Source organism: Mirounga leonina, unplaced genomic scaffold, assembly GCF_011800145.1.
Source record: "Mirounga leonina isolate KUSES-001 unplaced genomic scaffold, KU_Mleo_1.0 Mir_168, whole genome shotgun sequence".
Taxonomy (NCBI): domain Eukaryota; kingdom Metazoa; phylum Chordata; class Mammalia; order Carnivora; family Phocidae; genus Mirounga; species Mirounga leonina.
In genome coordinates, this window is record NW_023270426.1 from 16,552,232 (window position 1) to 16,571,632 (window position 19,401).

Genomic DNA, 19,401 nt, shown 5'->3' on the forward strand with positions numbered 1-19,401 from the left:
GCACAGGTAACAACCTAGACTGGCAAGTGGCATCTCAAGTAGAGGGTGGTTTTGTGGAATAAGCCCTTTACCTGTGGAATCTGATGCTATCTTCAGGTAGATAATGTCAAAATTGAGTTGAATTCTAAGACACTCAGCTGATGTCAGGAGTATTGCTTGTTGGGGGTGTGGGCAATTCCCCTACACACACACACTTTGAAACTGGATCCAGGAACCCAATTAGACCTAAGAGGCCAGAGTGCCAAAGGCAGGCCAGATCAGATCAGATCAGATCAAGGGTGGGAGATCAGATATCAAGGGTGGGAGAAAATTCTTGTTAAAACTATACTCAGCAAGAATGGACACAAGGCTTAGCTGAGAAGAGGGCTCAGAAGAGCTTAACTAAAGTTTGATCAAGGAGAGAATCTTTGTCAATACAAATACTTGTACATGAATGTTCCTAGTAGCTAAATGATCCAAATGTCCATAAATGGGTGAAAGGATAAATTTTTGTATACCATAAATGGAATACTACTTAGCAGTAAAAAGGACCAAATTATTGATACACTCAACAACACGAATGAATCTCAAAATAATTATACTGAGTAAAAGACACCAGACCAAAAATTCTCTCTCTCTCACTTGAATGACCCCAAAACTCTAGAAAATGTAAACCAATCTATAATTACAGTAACTAGATCAGTAGTTGCTTGGGGGACAGGGGCACGAAGGAAAAAATTATAAAACAGGAAGAGGAAACTTTTGGGTTGACGGATATTTTCACCATCTAGATTGTGGTGGTGGTTTTACAGTTGCATACATATGTGAAAACTTCCAAATTATACACTTTAAATATGTACAGTTTATTGTATGTCAATTATTCCTCAATAAAAATGCTTAAGAGAGGTAATAGTTTCCAGTTTCACCTGGCCTCTCAACAGTGTGCTATAGTCTTGTATTTCCCTACTTCTTCCATTCCAAGTCCTTATTTCAATCTATTTTTACTTCCCTCAGCCTCTTACCCTACCTTTTCTTTCTCTCTCTCCCAGGAAATCATCCTTCTGTCTCTAGTCTCAGCCTTTTATAATCTGTTCTCCACCTCTGGAGCCAGAAGGACATATGACATCATCCCTTGTTCAGAATCCTTTATTGGCTCCTCTCAGGAAAAAGATCCAAATTGCTTAATATGGATTAAAGACCCTTTGAATTCTTGGCCCTTGTTTATCTTAACAGTCTCATCTCCAGCCTTCTCTCACCATCCAGATTCCCACCCTCATCCCAGAGTCACACTGAAAAGGTCTAGCTACAGTGAACCACTACATGTCTCTCTGGTTTGCCTTTTTATGTCTTTTCCCTCTGCCTCTTTCTCTCACTTTGTCCTTCTGTCTCTCTGTCTGCTCCCACACCCCTTCTTTCTGGCTCTTTCTTTCTCCCCATCCCACTTTCTGTTCTCTTTTTCTCCTCATACTCTAGCTCTATTCCCACCCCCATGGCTCTTAGTTTTATGAATTTTATGTCTTTTTTTTAATGGAGCATAGTACTTCTGTGTATTCATCTTAACACAATGAAATTGGTGACTACAACTCATATGTACAGATGAAAACAGAGTTTTGGATCAAAGTAGGTTAACAGTATCTCCTCTAGTTGTTTAATAGCACCACGCCCTGACAATGCAGTGTTCTGGCCATGGCAGCCTAACATTCTTTATTTAGAATTGTAACTGATAGCTGCCTCCTCATGTGGATGATGGTAGCCTCAAATGAGTTACAGATTTCCTAAAGTATCTCATATACAAAGTATCTAATAGAACAGTAATAATTTCTTTTAGTAATTGAAGAAAAAATGGAAAATACTAACCTCATTTGAAGAATTTTCTTGCAAATTTGACACAGGAACAATTTCATTTGAATTAACATAATTGCTGACATTTGGAAATAGTTCTTCAAAAGATGCTCTCTGCACTGAGGACAAATCAATCTATAAAAAATATATTACTCTTATAGAAGTCAAATGTGGCAGAAACAATTATTTTTACATAATTAAAGGTGAAATACTATCTCATTAGAAGCATTTTCTTGGGAAAAAGTACAGAGTTTCTTTCTGAGGTGATAAAAAGACTATAAAATTGACTGGTGATGATTACACATACCTGTGAATGTACTAAAAAACACTGAATTTCACATTCTAAATAGGTAAATTGTATGGTATGTTAATTATAGCTCAGTAAAGCTGTTTTTAAAGAGCCCACCACAAAAAAAGTGTTAAACATACAGTTACCATGTGACTCAGCAATTCTACTTCCTCTTCTAATCACATACCCAATACAACTGAAAACACATATTCACACAAAAACTTGTATATGAACATTAATAGCAATATTATTCTTTCAAATGCCCCCAAACTGACAAATTAGTAAACAAAATGTAGTATATCCTTACCATGGGATATTATTCAGCCATAAGTAAGGAAGAAAGTATATGTTATAAAACGGATGAACTTAGAAAACATTATGTTAAGTGAAAGAAGCCAAACACAAAAGCCACGTATTACATGATTCCATTTATATGAAATAGCCAGAATAAGTAAACCTATAAAGAACCCTTTTCCCAGCTTGAAAAACTGATCTTTGCTTAATTCTCATGCTCTGTTCCACTGGGAACCTGATAAAGGTAACAATGCCAACATTGCTAATGGTAAAAATGATGTCTGGTTGATAAATTGCATCTGGACTAGGAAGAACTATAACTGCACTATGAATAAATGATAAACGCACTATATGTAAATAAACCCTACAAAAAGCACCATAGTTTGGATTTCCCTGACTCTTGTAATTTGGCATGTCTCTTGTGGGGACTCTGGAAGCTATGTCTATGTGATATTACAAAAGATACTGGATCTCATCTCGTTGTATCTGAGCTGTACCCAAACCGCTAGGTAAACTGCTCCATGAACTTCTGTGAAGACTGATCCCACTGAAGAGGAACACCTGTTTCTGCCCTGCTTGTGAGTTGTATTCCTATTGTTTAGTTGAACCTAAAAAGAACTCTGGTTGGATGAGAGCCGAATTTTAAGACTCTTAGAAGAAAACAGAGGGGGAAAATTTAATATCATTGAATTTTGCAACAATTTCTCAGCTATGACACCAAAAGCACAGGAAAAGAAAAAAATAGATAAATTAGACTGCATAAAAATTAAAGCTTCTGTGCATCAAAGGATACTATCAACAGAATGAAAAGGTAACCCACAGAATGGGAGAAAATATTTGCCAGCCATATATCTGATAAGGGGTTAAAATCTAAAATATATAAAAAAAAACTCATACAACTCATCAACAAATAAATAAGCTGATTAAAAAATGGGCAAGAGACTTGAACAGACATCTCTTAAAAGAAGATACATAAATGGCCAATAAGCATGTGAAAAGATGCTCAATATCTTTAGCCATAAGGGAAATACAAATCAAAACCACAATGAAATTCCATCTCACACCCATGAGGATGGCTATTATTTAAAAAAAGACACAGAAAATAACAAGTGTTGGCAAGGATGTAGAGAAATTGGAAGTATTGTCATTGTTACTGGGAATGTAAAATAGCGCAGCTGCTATGGAAAACAGTATGTCAGTTCCTCAAAAAGTTAAAAATGAGAATTACCATTTGCAATTCCACTTTAAAGTGTATACCAAAAGAACTGAAAGCACAGACACAAAGAGATATTTGAACACCCATGTTCAAAGCAGCATTATTCACACTGGCCAAAAGGTGGAAGTAACCATGGGGCGCCTGGGTGGCTCAGTCGTTAAGCATCTGCCTTCAGCTCAGGTCATGATCTCAGGGTCCTGGGATCGAGCCCCGCATCGGGCTCCCTGCTTGGCGGGAAGCCCACTTCTCCCTCTCCCACTCCACCTGCTTATGTTCCCTCTATCGCTGTGTCTTTCTCTGTCAAATAAATAAATAAAACCTTTAAAAAAAAAAAAAAAAGGTGGAAGTAACCCAAATGTCCACAGACAGATGAATAGATAAACAAAATGTGGTATACACATACAAACAGCCTTTAAAAAGGAAAAAAATTCTGACACATGCTACAACATGGATGAGACATTATGCTAAATGAAATCTGTCACAAAAGGAAAATACTGTATGATTCCATTATGTGAAGTATCTAGAGCAGTCAAATTCAGAGGGGGAAGGTAGAATTGTGGTTGATAGGGACTGAGGGATGGAGAAATGGGGACTCAGTGTTTAATGTATGGAGTTTCAGGTTTGCAAGAAGAAAAACTTTGCAAGAAATTCCGCATGAAAAAAGTGATGGTTGCATAACATTTGTACTTGAACTGTACAGTTAAAAAGAGTTAAAATTTTAGGGGCACCTGGGTAGCTCAGTCAGTTAAGCGTCCCACTCTTGATTTTGGCTCAGGTCATGATCCAGGGTTGTGAGATGGAGCCCCAAGTCCGGCTCTGCACTGAGAGTGGAGTCTGCTTAAGATTCTCTCTCTCCCTCGCTCTCTGCCCCTCCCACACCCAGCTCCCTGGAGCTCTCTCTCTCTCAAAAAAAAAATCAACATTGCTAAAAATGGTAAATTTTATGTTACATATCTTTTGCCACAATAAAAAAATGAAAAAACAAAACAAAACCCTGGTGGGTGCTGCAGTATTCTAATCTTTTATGTACAGCAGTATATAGAGTACATCCAGCGAAAGCAAGTCTATACAACAGAAAAACAGACATTATTCCCTATGTAGAATATTCTCCTGGTGTGACAGAAACAGAATAATAGGGAGGAGAGGGAACCAAACCATAGATACTACAAGTGCCAAATGCTAATACTCACCACTAAACCAGCAGTTTGCGAAGATGGAGTGCTTGTTAAGAGGCCTCTGCTTTTCTTATCAGGAATACTAGAATTTGTTCTCTATCAGTGTTTTGTGAAATAGGGGATTGAATAGCATAAATAAATAAACCAATTTTAATACAGTAAAAAAATATCAAATTAGTAGACTAGATCATAATGTGCCATACTAATAAAACTTCAATGTGCTAATTAAATTTTAAACCACTAGACAAGTAACTAAAGAATTTTCTGGCTTGAGCTAGGTCAAGCAACTCCTAAGAGTTCTGCGGGGCACAAGAACAATACAAGAATAGTTTGGGGGGCGCCTGGGTGGCTCAGTTGGTTAAGCGACTGCCTTCGGCTCAGGTCATGATCCCGGAGTCCTGGGATCCAGTCCCACATCGGGCTCCCGGCTCAGCGGGGAGCCTGTTTCTCCCTCTGACCTTCTCCCCTCTCACGCTGTTTCTCTCTCTCTCAAATGAATAAATAAAAAAATCTTAAAAAAAAAAAAAAAGAATAGTTTGGGTGAAATCACTCTTAATTTAGGAAGAAAAGCTAATTAAAGTTTTGAACTAAAAAACGTTGCTTTGATTGTCTCTTTTACTGCTAAGAAAATTATTTTACTTTTAGCATTTGTTTAATTGCTAGTATATTGTACTTTTCATGGAAAGGGATTATAAGTTATTTGTGAAGCTGTTAAACATATATGTAATAAGGATAATTGGTTTAAAATACATACAATTAAATATATATAGACACTTCAATTTATGCAATATCAAAGTTAGACAAATTATAAAGACTCATTTTCTATTTCTTGAAGATGCGAAGAGGCAGAGAGACAGGTGGACAAATCAAGAAAGAGTGAGAGAGTAAGACAAAGACAGGATCAGAGACCTAAAAGTTAAAGAGAGAAAGGGAAGAATGGGGGAGGGAAGAGGAGTAAGGAAAGGGAAAAAGAAAGGGAGAAAGGGAGGATGAGGAGACAAAAGAGAGGAATACTAAGAAGGAGGGAGGGAGAAAAAAGATGGAGAAGATGGAGACCAACAGACTATGAACAGAAAGTGACAGAGAAACAGTCAGAGACAGAGAAGGACAAATGGAAAGAGATCAAGATAGAGACAGAAAGAAGAAAGACAGAGCTTGAGTCGAAGAGACAAAAACCAGGGAAAAAGTCAGAGAAGCAGAGCAATGAAACAGAGTGACAGAGATATTCGAAAAGAGAGAAGACAGATAACTTTATTTTTAACAATCAGCTATCTTTTCAACTTTTGGATTCCATGAAACCAGTCCCTCTGATAAATCTCTTTGAATAGGTGTTTATTATATGCTGCCAACTTTGGAACACAAACTCAGAGTTGGAATTTAAACATCGTAAGAAAGTTTATGTTAGGTTTCTTTTTTCTTTCTTTCCTCATTTCTTTCACTCTTCCTTTCCTTTCTGGCTTAACATCTCTTAAACTAGTTGTGTGTTCAAGACGTAATATGGGATCATTTATTAGGAAAATTTCTATTAAAAAAATTTTATGGGTATATTTACCTGGCATACCGAATATGTCAGCTCTCTAATACATTAGCTATTTTATCTTTTAACTTCTTCATCTGAACAATGGGGATTATTCTTCCCCTAAGGATTGCTGTGCAAAGGTTACAAATAATACATGTAAAGAGAACCTGTAGAGTAGGAAATACTCAGTGATAGCTATTATTTATCACTGTGGCTGCCATGGAGGTGCTCTGGTCAGATCTCCTTGAACAAAGAACCTGCTGTTCCACTGCAAGGAGTGTAGGTAGGTGACAGCCCCTTCCCCCTCCACAACTTCTCTGGAAACTGCTTCAGCTTTCAGGTTGAGGCCATCATCTTCTCAGGCAACCCTCAGCCAACGTTTGAGCATAGGAACCAACGTAAGAATCCTGTAATGGATAATCTTTGCTCCAGACCTTGAAGGGAGAGCTTTTGGCAGATGTTCATTGAGGCTGAGACTATTCCTACCCAATGCTGCTTCCTCCCTGCTCCTTTCTCAGATATTATCCCTTCCAGTACACCATTTGAACTCAATTCTGCCTGAATATCTGCTTCCCAAGAGACACAATTGTTAACTGACAATCCATTTTTTAAGAAATCTGCCTGTGAACAAACTGAGTATTGTTGGAGTTGGGGGGTGGGGTGGGAGGGATGGGATGATTGGGTGATAGACACTGGGGAGGGTATGTGCTCTGGTAAGCGCTGTGAATTGTGCAAGACTGTTGAATCTCAGATCTGTACCTCTGAAACAAATAATGCAATATATGTTAAGAAAAAAAAAGAAGAAGAAGAAGAAGAAGGTAGCGGGAGGGGAAGAATGAAGCGGGGGAAATCGGAGGGGTAGACGAACCATGATAGACGATGGACTCTGAAAAACAAACAGGGTTCTAGAGGGGAGGGGGGTGGGAGGATGGGTTAGCCTGGTGGTGGGTATTGAGGAGGGCACATTCTGCATGGAGCACTGGGTGTTGTGCACAAACAATGAATCATGGAACACTTCATCTAAAACTAATGATGTAATGTATGGGGATTAACATAAGAATAAAAAATAAAAATAAAAAATAAATAAATAAAAGATATCCAATATTCAGATACACATTAACATTCTAAATTGTCGTAAATAATTTAGGTATTGTTGGTATGCGTGCAGCTAAATATCATTTTACTTCCTCAATAAAGAAATGGTCAAAATATTAAAATCAGTTTTTAAAAGGAAAAAAAAAAGAAATCTGCCTGTGTATAGCTGTAAATATAAAGCTCTCTGCATTTTTTCCCTAGATTTGTTAAGAAGTTATACTATCTAAATCTTCCCAATAAGTACATTTCCTTGGTATAGGTTTTTCAAGAATTAGTTAATAGAAGGTCAGTGCTTACCAATGTAGGTTCCAGGGGCTGAGACAATGGAACTTTGGTAATTGATCTACCTGAAGGAACCTTGATTTTTAGATGATGAGAACTTAACTTTGTTTGAAAATTTGTATCTCTGGGTTCAGGATCTTTTTCAGGCTGAAACAAATTCATAATCATGATATACACTCCATAGTACTATAAAAACATTTGTAGCATTTCTCAGATGTCTTATTTTATTATAATAGAAATATGTTATAATTATTACAATTAAAATAGGTTATGTATATATCAATTATATATACATATAAATTTATTTATATATATAATTCTTTTTTTTTAAAGATTTTATTTATTTGAGAGAGAGCACGAGAGGGGGGAGGGTCAGAGGGAGGAGCAGACTCCCCGCTGAGCAGGGAGCCCAATGCGGGACTCGATCCCGGGACTCCAGGATCATGACCTGAGCCGAAGGCAATTGCTTAACCAACTGAGCCACCCAGGCGCCCTATATATAATTCTATTGTTATTCCCTCAACTTGAAAAAGTTTTCAACTTAAAGATACTTTTGTAAAAAAAAAAAAGGTTTTCTACATATTTAAAAATAAAATCTATTAAAAGACAAAACAGCTTAAAATACACACAAATCAAAAAAATTTCCCTACCACATTTAAGGTAACATCTCCCAAAGTGTTCTGTAAAAAAGTATGATAATGAGGTCTATCCATCTGTCAATAGTTAAAACTAAATTTTAGAGAAAACATCAAATATACTTATATAAATGTATTTATTACATCTTCATTTAAGAAACCAAAAGTACTAAGACATCAGGAAGCTGCAACTATGAAAAAGTATGTTGCTTTACCAATTAATCCCTGACTAAAACTGCAGACTGCTGAGTGACTGCTTGTCTTATGTAACTTGTCCAGTGCTTCTGAGATATATTTATAATAGTATTCCCAGTTTACATATATTCAACATAACTAAGGAGGTGCAATTTGAGTTGAGTCCTGAAAAAATGACAGTATTTTGAGTTGTGACTGAGAGGATAAAGAGAAGGTAGAGAGAGAGGAGGGGAAGGAAGGAAGGAAGCCAAAGAGCTATAAGGTTCATTCTAAGCAAAGAAAAGAACAAGGGTACGCAGTAAATAGCAAGGTCCTTATAGGCATCTATTGACCCGTTTCCCTCATGTATGCCTTACACACAGCTTTTTCTCTGACTCCTGTCATTATTCTCAGCAATTTCATCACACAACTTGATAATCCGTCTAACCAACTGGCCTCCCAGTTACTTGACCTCTGCATTCTCAGTAACCTTTTCCCCTCATGGCATTTTAGTCACTCCGTAATCAAACACAGCTCTTACCATCAATAGAAATTAGAGAATCACCAATTTGAATAGTTTCTTATATCCTTCCAACCCACATTCAATTATCTTCATGATATAAACTCCTCCCTCAATGAAATCTCCAACTTACTGATCCTACCATTTATCTTCATACATTATCCTTCTTCCTGTCATTCCTTCTTCATCTATCACCATCCATCATTGTCATTATCCCTTTCTCTTTCTATCACAGATGTCTGACAAGCCCCCAACCCTAGATGACTCCTGACATCAACATCTTCTGTACCTCCACTGCAATTAAGTGCTGGGAAAATCATACAATCGGGCATATCAAAGTCACCACAAACTCAAAAGGAAAAACCACAGACTAGCAATGCCTCTACATTTCTCTGGCTTCTCATGATTATTTCACTCTCATCCCATTGTCCTTAAACCTCTAGCCTCCTTCCCTCTACTATTCTCAGCTGACAGCCTTACCTCACACTGCTCCACAACAAATCAAAAGATGTGACCACTCAGGAACAAATTTGGGGGACCTGGTGCAAACTAAAAATGTGGGGCCTCTTGTTTAAGAAAACTATTAAAAATGTCAGGGCAACAGCAGAGCATTAAATGAAATGTGAGGTTCTTCTAAGCACAAAACCCATGCTGCTACCACTACATTTACAAATATAGCACAATGGTAATATCCCTCCTCTTCTAAAGGCCAGTCCCTCCACTTGTATTCTGGATCCCGTCTTTCCTCATCTTTTCCAAGACTTCCCTCTTCCACATAATAGCATATGGAATTTGTTGAGGTTTTCTGAAACAGCTTTATTGAGATATAATTCACATACCATAAAATTCACCCATTTTCAGAGTAAAATTCAATGGTTTTCAGTATATTGGTTTTTAATTTTTATTTATTTTTTAAATTTTAGTTAACATACAGTGCAATTTTGATTTCTGGAGTAGAATTCAGTGATTTAACACTTCATAAAACACCCAGTGCTCATCACAAGAAATGCCCTCTTTAATACCCATCACGCATTGAGTCCATCCCCCACCCAGGTCCCTCTATCAACCCTCAGTTTGTTCTCAATTGTTAAGTGTCACTAATGGCTTGTTTCCCTCTCTCCTTTTCTTTCCTTTTCCTCTTTCCCATATATTCATCTGATTTCTTACTAAAATTCCACATATGAGTAAGATCATGTGGTATTTATCTTTCTCTGATTGACTTATTTCACTTAACATAATACACTCTAGTTCCATCCATGTCACTGCAAATGGCAAGATTTCATCCTTTTTGATGGCTGACTAATATTCCTGTGTGTGTGTGTGTGTGTGTGTGTATCACAACTTCTTTATCCATTCATCAGTCGACAGACATTTGGGCTCTTTCCATAATTTGGCTATCGTTGGTAACATTGCTATAAACATCGGGGTGCATGTACCCCTTAAATCTGTATTTTTGTATCCTTTGGGTAAATACCTAGTAGTGCAATTGCTGGAACATAGGGTAGTTCTATTTTTAACTTTCTGAGGAACCTCCAGACTGTTCTCCAGAGTGGCTGCACCCATTTGCATTCCCACCAACAGTGCACAAGGATTCACCTCTCTCTGCATCCTCACCAACACCTGTTGTTTCTTGTGTTGTTAATTTTAGCCATTCTGACAGGTGTGAGTTAATATCTCTTCATGGTTTTGATTTGTATTTCCCTGATGATGAGTGATGTTGAACATCTTTTCATGTATCTGTAAGCCATCTGGATGTCTTCTTTGGAAAAGTGTCTATTCATGTCTTCTGTCCATTTCTTAACTTGATCATTTGGTTTTCGGGTATTGAGTTTGATAAGCTCTATATAGATTTTGGATACCCTTTATAAGATATGTCATTTGCAAATATCTTTTCCCATTCTGTAAACTGACTTTTAGTATTGTCGATTGTTACCTTTGCTGTGCAGAAGCTTTTTATCTTGATGAAGTCCCAATAGTTTATTTTTGCTTTTGTTTCCCTCGCCTCCAGTGACATATTTAGTAAGAAGTTGCTACAATCGAGGTCAAAGAGGTTTCTGCCTGTGTTCTCCTCTAGGATTTTGATGGTTTCCTGTCTCACATTTAAGTCTTTCATCCATTTTAAATTTATTTTTCTGGATGTTGTAAAAAAGTGGTCCAATTTCATTCTTATGCGTCCCACTGTCCAGTTTTCCCAACACCATTTGTTGAAGAGACTGTCTTTTTTTCATTGGATATTCTTTGCTGCTTTGTTGAAGATTAGTTGACCATAGAGTTGTGGGTCCATTTCTGGGTTCTCTATTCAGTTCCATTGATCTATGTATCTGTTTTTGAGCCAGTACCATACTGTCTTGATGACTACAGCTTCGTAATATAGCTTAAAATACAAATTCATGATGCCTCCAGTTTTGCTTTTCTTTTTCAGAATTGCTTTAACTATTCAGGGTCTTTTGTAGTTCCATATAAATTTTAGGATTGTTTGTTCTAGCTCTGTGAAAAATGCTGGTGGTATTTTGATAGGGATTGCCTTAAATGTGTTGATTGCTTTGGGTAATATACACATTTTAACAATGTTTGTTCTCCCAATCCATGAGCATGGAATACTTTTCCATTTCTTTGTGTCCTCTTCAATTTCTTTCGTAAGTATTCTATAGTTTTCTGAGTGCAGATCTTTTACCTCTTTAGTTAGGTTTATTCTTAGGTATCTTATTGTTTTTGGTGCAATTGCAAATGGAATCGATTCCTTGATTTCTTTTGCAGCTGCTTCATTACTGGTGTATAGAAATGCACAGATTTCTGCACATTGATTTCATATCCTGCAACTTTGTTGAATTCATGTATTAGTTTTAGCAATTTTTTTGTGGAGTCTTTTGGGTTTTTTACATAGATTCTTATGTCATCTGCAAAGAGTGAAAGCTTAACTTCTTCGTTGTCAATTTGGATACCTTTTACTTCTTTTTGTTGTCTGATTGCTGAGGCCAAGACTTCCAGTACTATGTTAAATAGTAATGGTGAGAGTATCCTTGTCTTGCTCCTGACCCTAAGGGAAAGGCTTTCAGTTTTTTCCCATTTAGGATAATATATGGTCTTTGTATATGGTCTTTATGATGTTGAGGATGTTCCATCTATCCCTATTTTATTGAGGATTTTTATCAAGAAAGAACACTGTATTTTGTCAAATGCTCTTTCTGCATCTACTAAGAGAATGATATGGTTCTTATCCTTTCTTTACTTAATATGGTGTATCATGCTGACTGATCTACAAATTTTGAACCACCCTGCAGCCCAGGAATAAATCCCATTTCATTGTGGTGAATAATTCTTTTAATGTACTGTTGAATTCAATTTGCTAGTATTTTATTAGAATTTTTGCATCCATGTTCATCAGGGATATTGGGTTGTAATTCTCCTTTTCAGTTGGGTCTTTGGTTTTGGAATCAAGGTAATGCTAGCTTCATAGAATGAATTTGGAAGTTATCCTCCCATTTCTATTTTTTGGAACAGTTTGAGGAGAATAGGTATTAACCCTCCTTTAACTGTCTGGTAGAAATCCCCTGGGAATCCATCCGGCCCTGGACTTTTGTTTGTTGGGAGATTTTTGATTACTGAATCATTTTCTGCTTATGGGTTTCTTCAGGTTTTCTATTTCTTCCTGTTTCAGTTTTGGTAGTTTACATGTTTCTAGGAATTTAACCATTTCTTCCAGATTGCCTAATTTGTTGACATATAATTGCTCATACTAGTCTCTTATAACTATTTCTGTGGTGTTGGTTGTGATCTCTCCTCTCTCATTCATAGTTTTATCTATTTGGGTCCTTGCTCTTTTCTTTTTGATAAGTCTGGCTAGGAGTTTATCAACTTTATTAATTATTTTGAGGGACCAACTCTTAGTTTTGTTAATCAGTTCTACTGTGGTTTTTCTTTTGTTTGTTTCTATATTGTTTATGTCTGCTCTAATCTTTATTATTTTCCTTCTTCTACTGGCTTTAGGCTTTATTTGCTGTTCCTTTTCTAGCTCCTTTAGGTGTAAAGTTAGGTTGTGTATTTGATACTTATCTTGCTTCTGGAAGTAGTCCTATATTGCAATATACTTCCCTCTTAGGACTGCCTTTGCTGCATTCCAAAGATTTTGGACTGTCATGTTCTCATTTTTCTGTGCTTCCATGTATTTCTTTTTTTATTTCTTCTTTAATTTCCTGGTAATCCATTCATTCTTCAGGAGGATGTTTTTTAACCTCCGTGTATTTGTGGTCTTTCCAAATTTTTTCTTGTGATTGATTTCAAGTTTCAGAGCATTGCTGTCTGAAAATATACATGGTATGATCTTGATTTTTTTGTACTTGTTGAGGACTGATTTGTGACCCAGTATGTGATCTATTCTGGAGAATGTTCCATGTGCACTCAGAAAGAATCTGTATTCTGCTGCTTTAAGATGAAATGTTCTGAATATATCTGTTAAGTCCATCTGGTCCAGTGTTTCATTCAAAAACATCGTTTCCTTGTTGATTTTCTGCTTAGATGATCTGTCCATTGCTGTGAGTGGGGTGTTAAAGTCCTCTACTATTATTGTATTATTATCAATGAATTTCTTTATATTTATTATTAATTGATTTATATATCTGGGTGCTCCCAAGTGGGGGCATAAATATTTATAACTTAGATCTTCTTGATGGATAGACCCTTACTTATGATATAATGCCCTTCTTCATGTCTTGTTGCAGACTTTGTTTTAAAATCTAGTTTGTCTCAGGGGAAGAGCAAGATAGCAGAGGAGTAGGAGACCTAAATTTCATCTGGTCCCAGGAATACAGCTAGAGAGTTATCAAACCATTCAGAACACCTACAAACTCAAAAGGAGATTCAAGAAAAGAATAGCAGCAACTCTCTGAACAGAAAAGCGACCATTTTCTAGAGGTAGGACGTGTGGAGAAGTGAATCCGAGGCAATATTTGGGAAGATAGATGGTGGGGGAAGGGAGCCTCCATCAGTGAAAGAGCAGCGGAGCACAAAATCAGAACTTTTAGAAATCTGCTCCGCTGAGGGACGTCGCTCCAGTGGTTAAGCGGGGGTGTGTAATGCTTGCTGCAACAGTGTGGTCTCAGGACCCTCAGGGTCACAGAAAGACCAGGGGGGCCTGAGTGTGGCAAAGCTCCCAGGTATTGGAGTGGGGAAGCTGGCTGCAAAGATGGAACCGAGGAGTGGGCTCTCAGCTCAGGGTTGCCATAAACTGTGATCTGCAGCACAGTCAGGCCACTGCTCTTTGAGCAGGGACCCAACAATTGGCAGATCCAGGGAGACTCCCCTTCCTCCCCCAGGAGGAGCGGCATGGGAGTGCACAGCACAAATCTGCCCGGTTTGCAGACTCCAAACTGGGTCCTGTGCCAGAAATAGAAACACTCAGTTACAGGCCGGGTGAGGGGCACCTGGAGGGCTCAGTCGTTAAGCTTCTGCCTTTGGCTCAGGTCATGATCTCAGGATCCTGGGATCAAGCCCCGCATTGGGCTCCATGCTCCGCGAGAAGCCTGCTTCTCCCTCTCCCACTCCCCCTGCTTGTGTTCCCTCTCTCGCTGTGTCTCTCTCTGTCAAATAAATAAAATCTTCAAAAAAAAAAAAAAAATGCTCAGTCACAGACCGGGTGAGCACGGAGTGTGGCCTGAGACCAGGGAGACAGGAGTGACTGACTGCTTTTCTCTGAGGGCTCACTGAGGAGTGGGGCCCCGAGCTCTCAGCTCCTGCAGGACCAGAGATTGGGAGGCTGCCATGTTCACACTTGTCCTCCAAAGCTGTACAGAAAGCTTTCAGGGAACAAAAGACACCGAGGGCAAACCCGAGCAGATTACTTAGCCTGGCCCCTGGCAAGGGTGGGGCAGTTCTGCCTCAGGCAAAGACATTTGAGAATCACTGCAACAACCCCTCCCCCAGAAGATCAACAAGACCATCCAGGCAAGACCAAGTTTACTGATCAATGAGAATGGCAAAACCCCAGTGCTAGGGGAATACAGCACATAGAATTCATGGCTTTTTTACCCATGATGCTTTAGTCTTTCAAAGCTGATTTTTACAATTTTCTTTATTTTTTTCTTTTTCTATTTTTTTAGTTCAATTTTTCTTCTTTCCTTTTTCAACCAACATCTTATCAATTCCTCTTTTAAAATCTTTTTTAACTCTTCATTTTTAAAGTCATATTCTATCCCTTCATTGTATTTAACATTATTTTTTCTTGGTATATATATATATATACATATATATATAAGTTTTTCTTTCTTTAAAATTTTGGGATACAGTTTCTTCTAACAGACCAAAATATACCCTAAATGTAGTGTATGACATTGTCCTAGTCTCCTGCCTGATCACATTCTTTTTTTTTTTTTATTTTTTTTCATTCTTTTTTCAACCAACTTATTATGAATTCCTTTTTTAAAATCTTTTTAAATTTTCATCTTTATAGTCATATTTCATCCCTTCATCATATTTACCCTTATTTCTGTATATATATAAGTTTTTCTTTCTTTAAAATTTGGGAGGCAATTTCTTCTAACGACCAAAATACACCCAAAATCTAGTGTGTGGCTCTGTTCTATTCACCAGCCTGATCCTATTCTTTTTTGTTTCTTTGTTTTCCACTTTCTTCCTCCCCAACCCCCGGTTTTGGGTCTCTTCTGATTTGTTTAGTGTATATTTTAGTGGGATTGTTGTTACCCTTTTAGCTTTTTTTTTTTTTTTTGCATTTTGTTCCCTCATTCATCTATTCTCCTCTGGACAAAAAGAGAAGATGGAAAAATTCACCTCAAAAAGAAAGAACAAGAGGCAGTACTGACTGCCAGGGACCTAATTAATACAGACATTAGTAAAATGTTGGAACTAGAGTTCAGAATGACAATTATAAAGATACTAGCTGGGCTTGAAAAGAGCATAAAAGATACTAGAGAATCCCTTTCTAAAGAAATAAAAGAACTAAAATATAACCAAGTCGAAATCAAAGAGGCTATTAATGCGATGCAATAAAAAATGGAGGCTCTAACTCCTAGGATAAATGAGGCAGAAGAGAGAATTACTGATATAGAAGACCAAATGATGGAGAATAAAGAAGCTGAGAAAAAGAGAGATAAACAACCCCTGGATCACAAGGGGAGAATTCAAGAGATAAGTGATACCATAAGACGAAACAACATTAGAATAATAGGGATCCCAGAAGAAGAAGAAAGAGAGAGAGGGGCAGAAGGTATATTGGAACAAATTATAGCAGGGAACTTCCCTAATTTGGGGAAGGAAACAGGCATCAAATCCAGGAGGCACAGAGAACCCCTCTCAAAATCAATAAAAATAGGTCAACACCTCAACATCTAATAGTAAAACCCACAAGTCTCAGAGACAAAGAGAAAATCCCGAAAGCAGCTCGGGACAAGAGGTCTGTAACCTACAATGGTAGGAACATTAGATTGGTGGCAGACCTATGAACAGAGACCTGGCAGGCCAGAAAGGACTGGCATGATATATTCAGAGCACTAAATGAGAAAAATATGCAGCCAAGAATACTATATCCAGCTAGGCTGTCATTGAAAATAGAAAGAGAGATAAAAAGAAAAAATTCCAGGGGGCGCCTGGGTGGCTCAGTCGGTTAAGCGACTGCCTTTGGCTCAGGTCATGATCTCAGGGTCCTGGGATCGAGCCCCGCATTGGGCTCCCTGCTCGGTGGGAAGCCTGCTTCTCCCTTTCCCACTCCTCCTGCTTGTGTTCCCTCTCTTGCTTTCTCTCTCTGTGTCAAATAAATAAATAAAATATTAAAAAAAAAAAAACAAAAACAAACTTCCAGGACAAACAAAAACTAGAAGAATTTGAGAACACCAAACCAGCCCTATAAGAAATATTAAAAAGGGTTCTCTAAGCAAAGAGAGAGCCTAAAAGTAACATAGACCAGAAAAGAATACAGACAATATACAGTAACAGTCACCTTACAGGCAATACAATGGCACTAAATTCCTATCTTTCAATAGTTACCCTGAATGTAAATGGGCTAAATGCCCCCAATCAAAAGACATGGGCTATCAGATTGGATAAAAAAACAAGACCCGTGGATATGCTGTCTGCAAGAGACTCATTTAAGATGCAAAGACACCTCCAGATTTAAAGCTAGGGGGTGGAGAACTATTTACCGTGCTAATGGACATCAAAAGAAAGCTGGGGTGCAATCCTTATATCAGACAAATTAGATTTTAAACCAAAAACTATAATAAGAGATGAGGAAGGACACTACATCATACTTAAAGGGTCTATCCAACAAGAAGATCTAACAATTTTAAATATTTATGCCTCTAATATGGGAGCAGCCAATTATACAAGCCAGTTAATAACAAAATCAAAGAAACACATCGACAACAATACAATAATAGTAGGGGACTTTTAACACACCCCTCACTCAAATGGACAGATCATCTAAGCAGAAAATCAACAAGGAAATAAAGGCTTTAAATGAAACACTGGACCAGACAGACTTCACAGATATATTCAGAACATTCCATCCCAAAGCAACAGAATACACATTCTTCTCTAGTGCACATGGAACATTCTCCAGAATAGATCACATCCTGGGTCACAAATCAGATCTCAACGGGTACCAAAAGATTGGGATCATTCCCTGCATATTTTCAGACCACAATGCTTTGAAACTAGAACTCAATGGCAAGAGGAAAGTCGGAAAGAACTCAAATACATGGAGGCTAAAAAGCGTCCTACTAAAGAATGAATGGGTCAACTAGGAAATTAAAGAAGAATTTAAAAAATTCATGGAAACAAATGAAAATGAAAACACAACTGTTCAAAAGCTTTGGGATGAAGCAAAGGCAGTCCTAAGAGGAAAGTATACAGCAATACAAGCCTTTCTCAAGAAACAAGAAAGGTCTCAAATACACAACCTAACCCTACACCTAAAGGACCTGGAGAAAGAACAGTAAATAAAACCTAAACCCAGCAGGAGAAGAGAAATTATAAAGATCAGAGTGGAAATCAATGAAATAGAAACCAAAAGAACAGTAGAAGAGATCAACGAAACTAGGAGCTGGTTCTTTGAAAGAATTAATAAGATTGATAAACCCCTGGCCAGACCCATCAAAAAGAAAAGAGAAAGGACCCAAATAAATAAAATCATGAATAAAAGAGGAGAGATCACAACCAACACCAAAGAAATACAAACAATTATAAGAACATATTATGAGAAACTGCATGCCAGCAAATTACATAATCTGTAAGAAATGAATGCATTCCTAGACGTATAAACTACCAGAACTGAACCAGGAAGAAATAGAAAATCTGAACAGAACTACAACCACTGAGGAAATTGAAGCAGTCATCAAAAATCTCCCAACAAACAAAAGTTCAGGGCCAGATGGCTTCCCAGGGGAATTCTACCAAACACTTAAAGAAGAATTAATACCTATTCTTCTGAAACTGTTCCAAAAAATAGAAATGGAAGAAAAACTTCCAAACTCGTTTGATGAGGCCAGCATTACCTTGATCCCAAAACCAAAGACCCCATCAAAAAGGAGAACTACAGACCAATATCCCTGATGAACACAGATGCAAAAATTCTCACCAAAATACTAGCCAATAGGATCCAACAGTACATTAAAGGATTATTCACCACAACAAACTGGGATTTATTCCTGGGCTGCAAGGTTGGTCCAACACCCGCAAATCAATCAATGTGATACAATACATTAATAAAAGAAAGAACAAGAACCATATGATCCTCTCAAGAGATGCAGAGAAAGCATTTGACAAAGTACAGCATTCTTTCTTGATTAAAACTCTTCACAATGTAGGGATAGAGGGTACATACCCCAATATCATAAAAGCTATCAATGAAAAACCCACAGCGAGTATCATTCTCAATGAGCAAAAACTGAGAGCTTTCCCCCTAAGGTCAGGAACATGACAGGGATGTCGACTATCACCACTGATGCTCAACATAGTACTAGAAGTCCTAGCCTCAGCAATCAGACAATGAAATGAAATAAAAGGCATCTGAATCAGCAAAGAAGAATGAAACGCTCACTTTTTGCAGATGATATGATACTTTGTGTGGAAAACCCAAGAGACTCCACCACAAAACTGCTAGAACTCATACAGGAATTCAGTAAAGTGGAGAATAGTCACAGGTGGTTGGTTTTGAGGTACAAAGCAGGGAGCCATGATTCTGCGGGCAGATATCAGAGGATAAATGGCAGTGGGAGGGTGCCTGGCTGTGGGGATCCTACACCGCCGGTGAGTGACAGCCTCATGTGCTGTGGACCGGGCACAGGCTCGCAGACTGGTAGCGGCGGGGAAAGGACTCTAGGTCAGCCCCCGGGACGGAAACTCGGAGCGGTGGGGTCGCGCTCACGTGCGA

General features: G+C 37.9%; 1 protein-coding gene across 1 annotated transcript in view; it reads right to left on the reverse strand.

Annotated features, from left to right (window-relative positions):
- MEIKIN (meiotic kinetochore factor) overlaps positions 1-19,401 on the reverse strand; it is a 107,283-nt gene that overhangs the window by 19,001 nt on the left and 68,881 nt on the right. The window contains exons 11-13 of the mRNA XM_035015037.1: positions 7,707-7,877; positions 4,811-4,891; positions 1,837-1,956 (exon numbers count right to left, since the gene is read on the reverse strand). Coding sequence (XP_034870928.1) covers positions 1,837-1,956; positions 4,811-4,891; positions 7,707-7,877 — 372 coding nt within the window. The remainder of the gene's footprint in view (positions 1-1,836; positions 1,957-4,810; positions 4,892-7,706; positions 7,878-19,401) is intronic.